General features: G+C 36.7%; 2 protein-coding genes across 28 annotated transcripts in view; one reads left to right on the forward strand and one right to left on the reverse strand.

The window, feature by feature from the left end:
- Window positions 1-14,320, reverse strand: part of Znf382 (zinc finger protein 382) — a 162,273-nt gene that overhangs the window by 45,806 nt on the left and 102,147 nt on the right. The window lies entirely within an intron of this gene.
- On the forward strand, window positions 2,887-4,283 carry Znf529 (zinc finger protein 529). Its single transcript, XM_087190850.1, is given in 6 exon segments — window positions 2,887-2,980; window positions 3,274-3,708; window positions 3,711-3,788; window positions 3,791-3,925; window positions 3,928-4,086; window positions 4,089-4,283. Coding segments are annotated over 6 exon segments (1,005 nt in total). The 3' UTR covers window positions 4,193-4,283.

Genomic DNA, 14,320 nt, shown 5'->3' on the forward strand with positions numbered 1-14,320 from the left:
TCTTTATTTGCTGTATGTTCTTAGGAGCATTTCTGGAGACCTTAATATATATATTTTTAGTAATAATTTTTTACCAGTTTCACTAGGGAGCATGTCCATGGAGCTCCTTATGCTGTTACCCCAGAAGTGGAATTTCCTGACCAATTCTTACAATTATAACCATGGGCCATGTAAGTATTTTTCCTCTTTTTTCTGAATGTTCCTACATGATTCTAATAAATGCATACTAATTATTTTTTCACTTTCTAGTGAGAGCTAGAGTCAAGAGGAAAGCATCCCTTTTGTGTGCCTGTCTTCTCCAAATAATATTCAATATTCACTACTTAATAATAATAAATAATATTCAGTACTCCTGTCTTTTGTTAAGAGCAAATGGAATAGGAATGGAATTCCTATTTTTCCTTGTCATATTCTTGTGTAGAGAAAAAGAGCAGATGGATCTGTTTGATGCCATATGGTTAAACTCTGGACTTCTCCATAGACCTGAGTCTCCAGGTAGAATGGATTTGATGTAAACTGGCCTCAAGTCATACAAAATGATGATTATTTGAGAAGACCTTGTCAAAGACCTTATGACTAAATGTGAGTAGGCTGATACATTTTCAACAGACTACTGTGTAACCACTTACTTAATAACCATTTGTAACCAGTTATTTAATGCTTTGTCATCAGAAGTAATAATTCTTATTTAAAATGTGAAATGATACATAGCGATAAACTTGGCTACAAGAAATTTTTAAATCTTGTTCATACTTTTTGTTCATACTCTTGTGTCTAAGTTAGATATTTTTCTTGAACAGGGGAATGAAGGTATAGAAACAGCTTTATTAATAAATCAAGAGGCAGCATATAGCATGTGCTACACTACTTCTTTTCATTTATAAATGGATTATTAATTTCCACACATTTGGCTACTTACAGAATGCTACAGTACATAGGAAGATTTCTCCAAATCAAATGGATTCCTTTTTATTTTTTTTCAGGATTAAGGCTCAAACCCAGGCCCTTCTTATTGAGCTACATTCCCAGCCCTTTTTAAATTTTGAGACAAAATACTGCTATGTGAGATAGGGTCTTAAGTCCTTAACTTGCCCAGATAAGGCTCAAACTTACAAACCTCCTGCTTAAGCCTCTGAGTGTGGATTTTAAGGAAATTACAAAAGAAAAAATTGCAGAGTGCAAAGTTGAAAAAATGGATATGAGGACAAGGAACTAGTTACTGGAATAGAGATATAAAAAATCAATTTTAGGGTTACCTGAGAGTTAACTTGCAGACATGAACATTGAAAAGGAACTGGCATACAAAGAGCTTATTTATGAGAAATAAAACATCTTGTGGGCCAGGGATTTCACTCAGTGGTTTCACCGCCTGCTGCACAAGCACAAGGACCCAAGTTTGATCCCCAGTACCAAAAAAAAAAAAAAATCTTGTGAGTAGCTCTAAATGATAAGAAATGAGTTTTTATCTAGGTGAAAAGAGATTAGATATGGGAGACTTGACCATGGAGTGAATGGTTAAACTGTGCAGTAAAAGCACACAGGTTCTGTGAGAAGTGAATGGTTAAACAAGGTTAGATTAGTGAAACATGTTGTGTTTGGCCATGGTCCTTCACCTTTCCCCAAGAAAAATTGCCTAGCCTTGAGGCAGCTCCTTGGCCAAACTGCTTTTCTTCTGCTTTTTTCCCCACATATATTGACATTCTAAATAAAAGCTGGAGAGTTCTCGGCTTGGGGCTTATCCTGGGAGTCTCTCTAACTCTAGGTGCTCTTAGTTGAGATAGCACCTCAGGGCTTTCTCAATGACTGAACTAAGTTTTATTCTGAGCAATCATTCATTCTCTACACTGCCATGGTCACATATTGCAATGATTAGATGAAAAGGGGAAATAGATTAAAATGAGCAGCATCTTTTATCTATTTTAAAGGGTTTTTATTTTATTGTAGGAAGAAAAACAAATTGGGCTATGTATGTAACTCAGTACTAGAGTGACAGTCTAGCATGTATGAAGCCAGGGTTCATTTCTAGCATTGCAAAATAAAACAAAATAGAAAATCACAGAATAACGGCTATGTATGCATTATCAAATTTTGATCTGCATTAACTGTACCTCTATCAGACACTGTAATGTCCAGTTCTGTATCTACAGATTTTTAATTTAGCTTATCTTGATTTGTTCCCAAACCTCAGTACTTATCAGTAAGCTTACAGTGTGATGGTTAATACCTAAGTTTCAGATACAGTGATTTAATAATGTTTTCCTTATTATAAATCTCTTACAATCCTATGTTACACTGTTATTCTCTGAGTTGTCTTTATCTTTCTCCAAATTTCATAATACTGTTTTTGTTTGTTTGTTTTTGTTTTTGGTACCAGGCATTGAACTCAGGGCCTTGCGCTTGTGAGGCAGGCAGCTGCACCACTGAGCATTTATAAATCCCGGGCCCTCATAATACTGTTTTAACCATTCACTTAACATTAATTATTTTGTTCTGCTTTTTATAAGTTTTATTTTTGTGACACATGAAAAATAAAAATTTTTCCTTTTCAGATCTGGAAACGAGGTATGAGACAAAGAGTTCATCTATAGAAAAGGGGATTATTATTTTGGTTTTTTTTTTTTTTTTTTTTTTTGGTGGTACCAGGGATTGAACTCAGGACCTTGCGCTTGGAAGGCAGGCACGGTGGAAAGGCCATTATTGAAAGTAGTATTTCTCATTTGGAGAGTATCCTAGCCTCAACAGCTCCATTTTCAGAAATGACTGGCAAAGCAAAAGCAAGACTGAAGTACAATGACTTGAAGGGGGGGATGTCTCAGTCAAATAAAAATAATCTCTGAAATAGAGCCCAATTACAAAAATCACAAAAGTGTTACATTATCTCAGAGAATGCATGACAGTAAGAAGCCCCATGAATATAAAGAATATGGGAAAGTCTTCGATTGTGATTCAGACTGTGACCAATATCAGAGAATACTTACTGGTGGGAAAACCTATGAATGTAATGAATGCTGGAAATCCTTTGGGATAGATAATTCACATACACTACAATTGAATATTTACACTGTGGTGAAACCTTGTAATTATATAGAATGTGGTGACACATCTAGTGTTTATGAAGACATTAATGTATACCAGAAAATTCATAGTCATGGGAAGTTCTATAAATGTAAAGAATATGGGAAGATAGGGCCGGGGATTTAGCTCAGTGGTTTCGCCGCCTGCTGTGCAAGTGCAAGGACCCAAGTTTGATCCCCGGTAACAACAACAAAAAAGAATATGGGAAGATCTCAAGAAAAGCTGGAGACATTGCCCCTTTTCAAATAATTCATGATGGTGAGAAGCCCTATGAATGCATGTTCTGCGAGAAATCCTTCAGAGTTCATGCACAATTTATAAGACATCACAAAATTCATACTGATGAGAAACCTTACAGATGTATGAAATGTGGCAAGGACATCAGATTTCATTGACAGCTTACCGAACATCAGAGAATTCATACTGGTGAGAAGCCATACAAATGTATACACCGTGAAAAGGTTTTTAGAATTAATTCACAGCTCACTGAACATCAGTGAATTCACACTGGTGAGAAACCTTACACATGTAAGGAATGTGGGAAGGCTTTTACCAGTAGAGAACTTGCTCAACATCAGAGAATTCATACAGGTAAGACACCCTATGAATGCAAGTTAGGTGGAAAGGTCTTTAGAGTTCATCCCTCACTAGACATCAAAAAATCCATACTGGTGAGAAACCCTATAAATGTAAAGAATGTGAAAAAGCATTTGGAGTAGTGAATTTACCTCACATCAACGAATTCACAGTGGTCAGAAACCTTATGAATGTAAGGTGTGTGGGAGGTTCTTTAGACTTATATCATCCTTTATTCAACATCAGAGAATCCATAGTGGTGAGATACCCTATGACTTAAGGTATGTGGGAAGGCCTTTAGACACAGTTCAGCTGTTATGGAACATCAACAAACTCATACTAGAGAGAAGTCCTATAAATGCAAGCCATGTGGGAAGGCCTTTAGACATAGTTCATCCTTTTCAAAGCATCAATTAATTCATAGGGGTGAGAAGCCCTAGAATGTAAGGAATATAGTGATACCTTTACTGTAGGTGAGCACCTTTCTTGACATCAGAAAATGTTAACTGGTGGGAAGTCATTTGATGAAATCAGTACATGAAGGCCCTTTATTTCTGATTTTCAGTAGAAAAACCTGTGGCTTTAATAAGACAATTAAAGGTATTCAATATTTCTCTCTTTCTAAAATCTGTTTAATGGCCACTTTGTATTTAGACATAGAATTCTTCGATCATGGGTGATATACATATTTTTTGTTAGATATTGCCAGATATTTCTCATTATATTAACATTCTTTTTATTTACTAACATAGCACAGTCCCTATTCATCCATTTCTGAAATATATTCACCTAGTTATTAATGATTTGAGATCTCTTTATGTGAATTTTTTGCTCTGGAATGTTTTGTTTATAACAACTTCTGGTGTTTATGGTTTGCTCTTTTGTTCTTTTTAAAAATTTCTAACATTTCTCAAATACCTTTTTCTTTGCATTCTATGTCTATATATGATGTATTTATCTTCCCTAGAGAGTGAGAACTCCCAGTTAGATACAAAATGGTTCTTGAGTCTTATAGCACTGAATTATTTGTGCAATTTTCTTTTGTTGCCTATTGCTTTGTTTAATTTGTAGGTGTGTAATCTCTTTTCTATTTTCATCAAATGGTTAGTTCTTTTTAAACTTCTATTTTATTTTGACACAACAGATTTCTCTAAATGTACATCACAAAACAATTCCTTAAAGGAGCTTTTTCACCTTCAGGTAGTACCAGCCAAAATTAAAATGATAGGAATACTTTCAAGATGAATGTAGTGGCACACACCCTTGTAATCTCAGTGCTGTGAGAGGCTAATGCAGCAGGATTGCAAGTTTGAGCCCAGGCTGGGGAACTCAGTAAGACCTTGTTTCAAAGCAAACAAAAATTTTTTTGGTACCAGGGATCAAACTTGGGACCTTGTGCTTGCGAGGCAGGTGGCGGAAACACTGAACTAAATAACAAAAATATTTTAAAAAGGGCTGGGGATGTAGCTGAGTGAGAAGGTTCTAGGTTCAATTCCCAGTGCACCCCCCAGGATCATTTTTAAATATTTGAAGAAAATTACTAACTTAACGAGTCTCTTAAAATTTCTCAGTCTCTTAAATTTACAACTATGTATTACCATGGCTTCAATTTTTTTAATCAATTCTTATAATTTTTCTTTTTATTCTCTCTGAAGAGTTGGCTTACTGGGTTTGGGCAATCAAATAATCAGAACTTTCTTTGGTCTTTTGATTAGCATGCATGAGGCCCTGAGTTCAAACCCTACCCCAATAAATACAGTAGACCTTCTTTGATTTTAGTAGTCTCATATGACTCCAAAATCAGATGACTAGGTTATGCAATCAAATAAGATCACAAGCCACAGGTTTTTAGATTTTTATAAAAAAATTTAACTATTTTATATTTAGGTAAGTTGACGTCACTATTATTCATATTTTAAGTTGGTGTGTTTCCCAGAAATTTATGTACTCTTTGAAGTTTTGCATGATCACCAGTAGTAACTATTTCATCATTGGTTATATTGAGCTATGTTTCTATAAGTATCCCTTAATTGTATTTTATTTAAATAAGTTTTATAAGCTATGTAATTGGTGGCTATTTCCTACACAGTAAGAATGAATCTGTTAACTATTTTATCAGGATTTTTATTTTGTATATTTAAAAATATGGAGTTTTATGATTGCCACTACTGGTTTACTCTTGCATCCCACTTTTTTTTTATTCTCAGGTACTATCAAGTGCTGATTAATTTTCCTATACTTTGGTGTTATATTTGAGGAGTACTTTTGCATTCCTTTGTGATTTTTTTATTCCTTTCCAGCTTAAGGAAATTAAAAAATATGAGCTATTTAAACTGTATATAGGTATAAAATTAAAGACAAAACAGACACTGTATTGGCACTTAATTTTTTGAAGCCATTCATGAAATGATAAATGAATAAAATGTATCCTTATTGTTTCCTGTTTTTAATTACAGCTATATTTTGATGATTATTAAAATTTTCCATTGACTTTGTAATGTCATAACTTTATTATGATCTCAGCATTCTACAGACTGCTACTCCAACAAGCCATTATATAATTGTTGCTGTTTGTGTTAGTTATTGTTCTTATTTTTTACTATAGGTATTTGGTCAAAAATATAAAATGTGGGGGGCTGGGGATTTAGCTCAGTGGTTCCGCTGCCTGCCTCGCAAGCACAATGTCCTGAGTTTGATATCCAGTACCCCCCCCAATATATATATATATAAATGTAAATATATATATATATATATATATATATATATATATACATAAAATGTCAGCAGTTGTTTCCATTTTTATTTGCCCCTTTATCCTTGCTGAATTTTCCCTAGCTTACATGGAATCTGGTTTTCCCCCAAATTCAAGATGATGTTTCAAACTTATCTCCTTTATTGTTTGTTTTTGTTTTGTTTTTGTTTTGTTTTGAGACAGGGTCTCACTTTGTAGTTCAGGCTGGCCCAGAACTCACTATGTAGCCCAGGCTGGCCTTGAACTCTCAGCAATCCTCCTGCCTCAGCCTCCTAAGGGCTGAGATCACAGGCCTCCCCCACCACACCCAGCTCTCCTTTATTGTTTTACTGAATCATTAAATTAGCTACTCCCAATGATGTAATCTTGCTACTATCTAATGATGAATAACATATTCTGTGGTTGTGATAGATTGCTCAAACTGATGCCTTAATTTGCACTGTGACTATATTTGGAAACAGGGCTTTTACGAGGTAATCAAGGTTAAGTAAGGACTAAGGACATGATCCTAACTTAATGTGGAGGTTGATCTTATAAGAGAAGGAAGAAAGGAATATATTACTATGCCTCCAGTGTCTCAGGGGTGTTTGAAAGGACACTCTTTGAACCACTCCTGGATAATGGCACCCTATCCCCACCCCAGATGTGTATACAACAACTTGGGAGGATATTGGACTGAGGGAGGGAGCTGGCCTTTCAGTGGTGGCCTGGCTGATAATACAGTCACAATCATTCTAACCTCCTGTGAATGAGATACATTCAGACAGGCTGAAAGCGGGAGACTGCTTTAAAACAAAATGTCACGCACCTCAGGCTTGAAAACAATATAGTAAGTCCCTGACTTACAAACATTTGAGTTGCAAACTTTCACAGCTACCAACTGACCTCGCATTATAAACATTTGTAAATGTGAACAAATTGTGCAAGTAGCTCACGTCTGTCAGACACTGTCACAGTTGTGCTGCTGTGTGTTTAACGTACAGTGCCTAGAGCATCCACATTAGCTCCTCTTACACAGGAGTTACAGTCTAATTATAAGCAGTGAAGCAGTTTTCCCCTATCAAACATTCAGTTGCTTGCCCCAAGGTGGTGAGGGCTGTTACTTCCCTCTGGACCCATTTCCTGGAGCTAATGTGGATGCTCTAGGCAAACCTTTTAGAGACTCAGTGCCAGAACTGCAACCCCAAATACACTTATTTATTGCAAAGTGCCAACACTGCAATTAAACCTGAATACTGAGGTTTTAGTTTGGAAAAAACATCCTGGCAACTTGTCGCACATGCTGATAGAGAGGGCTCTGCATGCCTGCTGCAGCACACATGCCTCAGGTTCACCATCATGGCTTTAGGTTAATGTTATAACAACTATGGGAAGGTTTTAATTTTTATTGTCACTTCTTGTTTGTTTGTTTTCCATTATCTTGGTTGGTTTTTGTTTGCTTTTTCTGTTTGTTTGCTTCTTTATTCATACTGTTTGTTACTTTATTTTACTTTATTCTTTATGGTTTTCTTCTTTGTCTTGCTCCCTCTTTTAGTCCTTCACTTTTATTTTTTGAGCTTTTTTTCCCTTCCTATTCCTTTTCCTCCTCTTTTCTACATTTTCTTGCCTCCCTGTCTTCTTCCTCCTCTTTTCCACCTATCATATGGCATGTGTGTGTGTGTGTGTGTGTGTGTGTGTGTGTTTGTGTGATACACAAGGGCCTGTATATTTGCATTTGAGAATAAGAATTAACCAGTGCTATAACTTAAACAGTACCATTCAAGGACATGTCAAGGTAATTCTAAACAAAATTAGGGTTAGAGGATCCAAACAAAGCTACAAATATATTCACAAGTTGTGACAATCTTATAGCCTCCCTCAATACCTAAATCCACTTCTGACCATCTACATACTTCTTCCTCACTACACAAATACTCTCTCAAACCCCTCAATACTAGCCCTGCATCACAGATATAAAAATAATTGCAATAGTCCAACATCCTATTTTTAACCTATTGACAATTCTCTTACTTCTCTCTTTCCCCACTGACATAGTCCCTTCCTTTTTCCTTCCCCAACCTTCCATATCCCAGATGATCTGCAAATAGCAATATAATATAAACTATAAGGGGTATTAATAAAAAAGTAAGACAAGTTTTAATGTTTATCACTGGTGTATGATTGAACCTGCTATGCTGTTATAACCAGTAGAAATTCTCTCCTTATACCACAGTGATAGTCCTAACCAATTAAATTGAGCAGGCTGAAGTGTTAAACAAAACCTATTGACAAATAAAACCAAAAACACATCACTGGGAATCAGACCTTAAAGACATCACATCAATAAAAAATTTTCTTCACTGTATTTGAACTCAACCCTCAGCACACATACACAAAAATAAAAAATAGGAACACAAAATAACAAGGCAATAAAATGTCACCAAAGACTCCCAAATCTCCCAGTGCAGATACAAGGAGCACCAGTCAAGAGGAAATCAAACACCCAATAGCTGAGCTATATGAAATGATTAAAGAGGAAGCAAAGAACCTCAGTGAGCTCACAGATGACATAACCCAAAAGATAATGTAACTAACAAACTGACCAAGGTGGTTATAGAAGAAACAAAAAATTAGAGGAGCTGACCAAAACTATTCAAAACATGAATGACAAATTAACCAAAAAACAGACTGCATGAGAAGGTGCCAAACAGAAATCCTAGAGATTATTCTTTTGAATATTTGAACAGCAGAAATGACCAATGTGAGAAGTGTCTTAGACCTCAATGAAAAAATGAAAACATACAAAGATACAGTGGACCCTTGAGTTATAACCAGCCTGACATATGTAACTTGGGTTACAACTGGAATCTTAGTTTTAACTTATGACCAAAGTCTTGCATTATGACCTGAATGCTCACTGCTTGTGTTTCCAGATGGTCTTAGATACAGATTTAACCCTTAAAGAGGTCTAGAAGGAACACTACATCTTTTTCTGTGTGAGGATAACTGAGAAATCCTGGGCCAAAGTCTCACTAAGGACATGAGATTTTGAAGGCTGTGTAGAGGAGCCTGAGCCTTCAACTGACTAACTTGAGTTACAACCAGCTCTCATGAATGAATTGAGTTCGTAAGTCAAGGGCCCACTGTATATTCGGAGAAACCTTAAAAATTTAAGAGAGCAAGGAAAATTCATCCAATAGCTACTAGGTGCTAAGAAGACTAACCTAAACTGAAGTCAGAAATTAGAGGACAGCACAGATGGAATACAATATCTGTTAATAGCATGAAAGTTTCCAAGTATTAGAAAAGAACTCAACAGACAGGTAAGCGAGGCTTTCAGAAGGCTAAATAAGTTTAATGAAAAGCTCCCCACAACACATCATAGTCAAAATCCCAGAAGTCCAACACAAGGACACAAATGTTAAAAGCTGTCAGGGAAAAGGAAATAATCACTTATAAAGGTTAACCCATCAGTATTACAGCAGACTTTTCTTTCTTTCTTTTTTTTTTGTACCGGGGATTGAACTTGGGACCTTGCGCTTGTCAGGCAGGTGGCAGAACCACTGAGCTACATCCCTGGCCCTATATCAGACTTTTTAACACAAACTTTAAAGGCCAAAAGGGCTTGGGGTGAAGTGTTTCAACTTATTCTAAAAAAAAAATTTCAATCCAGACTAATATATTTTTAAAAAACCATCTTTCAAAATCATTGGAGAATTCCATGAGAAATGACACGTTTAGAAATTCACGAACACCAAACCCATACTCCAAAAAAAAAAATTCAAGAATATCCTAGACAGACAATGAAGCCAACAAAGCAAAAAATTAGATGGAATACATAAAGATGAGTAGTTTAAAAAGGAAAAAATAAAAGCATCAACAACAGAAAAAGAATGCAATGACAGGAATAAATCAATACTTTTCAGTAATAACTCTCTATATAAATGTCATCAACTCCCCCAACTAAAAATAAAAGGTCAGCAGACTGGATCAAAAAACAAAATTCAATGGTTTGTTGCATTCAAGAGTCATCTAATCCAAAAAGAAATTCATAGACTCAACAGATGAAAACAATATTCTATGCATCAGGATACTGAAAGCAAGCACATGTAGGAATTTTATTCCCATAAAAATTGAACCTCAAGCTAAAATTGATCAGAAGAGGAAAGGTCATTGCATATTAGTTAAGGGAACAATTCAACAGAAAGAGATAACAATTGTAAAGATATATGTACCAAAGATCAGTGCACTCACCTTTATAAAGGAAACACTACTAGACATCAAAGATGAAATAAACATCAACACAATCATAGCAGGGGATATCAATATCCCACTTTCAAAAACAGATCAACTAAACAAAAAATTAACAAAGAAATATCAGAACTGAGCAACACCTTTGAACAAATGAGCTTCATAGATATCCAGTGTTCTACCCTATTAAAACAGAACATATGTTCTCAGCACCACACGGAACTTTCTCCAAAATAGGCCACATACTACTTCATAAAGTGTGCTAAATACAAAAGAATCAAAATCATCCCATGTATATGAACAAATCATAATGCACGTAACCAAGAAATGAATAGCAAAAGAAGCTGAAGAAATTTTGCAAACACTCAGACATTAAATAATACACTCCTAAACACTCAAAGGGTGACAGAAGAAATCAAGGAATTAGGGTCGGATGTGGTGACACACACCTGTAATCTTAGTAGTTGGGAAGCTGATGCAGTAAGATTGCCATGAGTTCAAGGTCAACCTGGGCTACATAGTGAGTTTAAGGCCACCGTGAACTACACAGTAAGACCTTGTCACAAACTACCCCCTTAAAAAAAAATTTTTTTTAAATCAAGGAATTGCAAGGCATGGTGGCACATGCATGTAATCACAGCACTCAGGAGGGTGAGGCAAGAGGATCATCGAAAGTTCAAGGCCAACCTGAACTACATAGTGAGAGCCTCTCTCTCTCTCAAAAAAAAATCAAGAACCTATGAGACACAATGAAAGCAGTTTTTGGAGGGAAGTTTATTGCTGTGAATGCTCACATTAGAAAAACAGACTGATCTCAAATAAATAATCTAATGATGGACCTCAAGATACTAGAAAAAGAAGAACAGTGCAAACCCAAACCTAGTATAAGGAAGAAAATCATAAAGACTGAAAATACAAAGAATTAATGAAATGAAGAGCTGGTTCTTTGAAAGAATAAACAAAAGAGGGAAAGCTATTAGCCAAACTTATGAAAAGAACTAAAGACCCCAATCAATGCAATTAGAAATGAAAAAGGTGAAATCACACCAGACACTGCCAAAATCCAGATCATTAGTAATTACTATGTAAAACTATATTCTAACAAATCAGAGAATCTTGAAGAAATGGAAAGATTCCTTGATACATATGAAAAATGAACCAAGAAGACATAAAAACTCCCAACAATCAATTAACAAGCAATGAAATTGAGGCAGTAATAAAATACCTACCAAAGAAAAGCCCGGGATCTGATGGACTGACCACTGGACTCTACAGTAACTTCAGGGAAGATACAACGCCAATACTTCTCAAACTTTTCAATGAAATTAAAAGGCAAGGAGTACTTCTAAACTTATTTCTGGAAGCTAGCATTACCACGATTCTAAAACTAGACAAGGACCCAATGTAAAAAGAAAACTACAAGTCAACCTCTTTAATGAACCTAGACACAAAAATCCTCAGTAAGATACTGGTAAACAGAATGTAACAAATCATGAAAAGGATCATACATCATGACCAAATAGGCTTCATCTCAGGGATGCAAGGATAATTCAACATCTCCAAATCAATAAATGTACTACACCACATAAGCAGAAGCAAGAACAGAAATCACATAATCATCACAATAGATGCAGGAAAAGCCTTTGACAAAATCCAACATCTATTCATAATTTTTAAAAACCTGAAGAAAAGAGGTATTGAAGAACCTTACCTCAATTCAATAAAAGCCATTTATGAAAAGCCTACAAGCAGCATCACAATAGGGATAAACAAAGCTTTTCCTCTATCACCACTCCTGTTCAATATAGTACTTGAAACATTAGCCAGAGCAATCAGTCTAAGAGAAAGAAATAAAAGGGATATCTACAGGTGCGCGCACACACATATACGCAGAACATGGAAGTCTAACTGGCTTAAAGTATTTGAGCAAAATGTTGACTTCAAATGCATACAGATGGCTTGCACTGTAACCTGACAGTGAGAATATACATCCTAGATCACTTATCTTGAAGACACTACTTTAAATGTGCCCTATTCCAGCTTGTAACATGTCTCATATTCCTCAGAGGACCGCACTCCATTCTTGAGTGCATGCTATATCTCTATCTCTAATAAACCTTCTCATGTATCTTTTACTGAAGCATCCTGAAAATTCTTTTTCTGTGATGGGAGTCAGTGAACCTGGAAACTTGTTTTAAAAGGGTAGGCTAAGTTCTTTATTTCAGCTTTGGGGTCCACAGACCTAACCTGGTGACAAGGCCAAGTAGTGCTGTTATTCACATCAACCAGCTACACCTGTGGGAAGCAGATGACAGCAGAAACTCCCATGTGTGTTTCCTTCTTTGCTCCTTCCACCTAAGAGTTTCACCACACACTGGCTGTTAAGTTATCCCCAAATAACAAAGGGAACAGGAGCTCGTAATTGGTGTGAATGGGGAGCACAGGATGGTTATAAAGGAGTTTTAACTGCTGGCTTGATGGGAAGTCAAGTCCCAGGCACTGGCACAAGCTGCATCTGGCCCCTTTCCTTCTTTTGGTAAATATCAGAACTGAAAGGAGCATTCTCCTGGCCTCCCACTGTAGAGCTGTAGGCAAACCAAAACCTGGATTCTGGTTCCTTGTGGGGCCTTAACAAAGGCCTGTCAGAGAGGAAGGCCCAAGTCAGAGGAGCTGTACAGTCTGTTCTGAGGGGAGGAGCAAGGGAGGATCTGAATCCTTTCATTCAAACAAGTCTTTGGAAAAAATGTGGGAAGGACCCCTTCCCCCGCCCCGCCCCAGCAGGTGTTGAAAGGAAACAGATCTTAGGAAAGATAGACCTAGGAAATGAGATGCAAGGCGCATGCCACTGTGGCCCATGCTCCAGAGAAGCTGGGGAAGTGTGTGGCCACTGGGGCCTCGTCAGGTGCTCTCACTACTGCTTGCAGCCTGCTTTACCAAAGAGGTTTTCAAAGCCCTGGGCCAAGTACTGACTTGCATAATGTAAGGAAAGAAAGCAGACATTTTCAAACATATTTATTATTTAAGTGTACTGGGTAGAAGGAGGGGATGGCCCACATATACTCTTGAGCTTGAAACACAAATGCTGAGTGAAATCTGTTGTGCTTGTTTTTAACTTTTCATGATGAGACACTTCAAACACAAAAGTAAGAGTATAATAAGCCCTTGATGCCCAGCTTCAACAGCTATCAATTCGTGGCCTATTTTGTTTCATTTTTCATTCACCCTCACGCATTTGTCCCTTCCACTCTTTGCCCTAATAACTGTGAAGCAAATCCCAGACATTTTATCAATTCATTCATAGGAATTTCAGAATGTATATCTTAAAGAACTTTTTTCTAAAGCAGAACCATAGTGTCATTAACACATCTGAAAAATTAACAAGAATTCTTTAATAATACCAACTATCTAGATTGTTTTTGTTAAAGAAAGCGGAAGAGTAGGTCCCAGAATGACAAAAAACCCCTACACCAAGTGGCATTCAAGCCCCAAGGTCCAAAGGAACCTAGGACCTGCTGCGACCCTGCAGATCACCCCTAACCAGATCAGAGGCCACATGTGGGGAGGGGAAGGGAGGGAGGATTCAAGGAAGGATGGAGACAAACCCAGGAATGTCATATTTGACTTATCACACCCAACCACCACTCTTGATTTACATGTGAGTCTTGTCCTTCCTAGCCCTACACTGTC

The sequence above is a fragment of the Heterocephalus glaber genome, unplaced genomic scaffold (genome assembly GCF_053883595.1).
Source record: "Heterocephalus glaber isolate CG9 unplaced genomic scaffold, H.glaber_assembly_v1.0 deba00001561, whole genome shotgun sequence".
In the NCBI taxonomy this organism is placed as follows: domain Eukaryota; kingdom Metazoa; phylum Chordata; class Mammalia; order Rodentia; family Bathyergidae; genus Heterocephalus; species Heterocephalus glaber.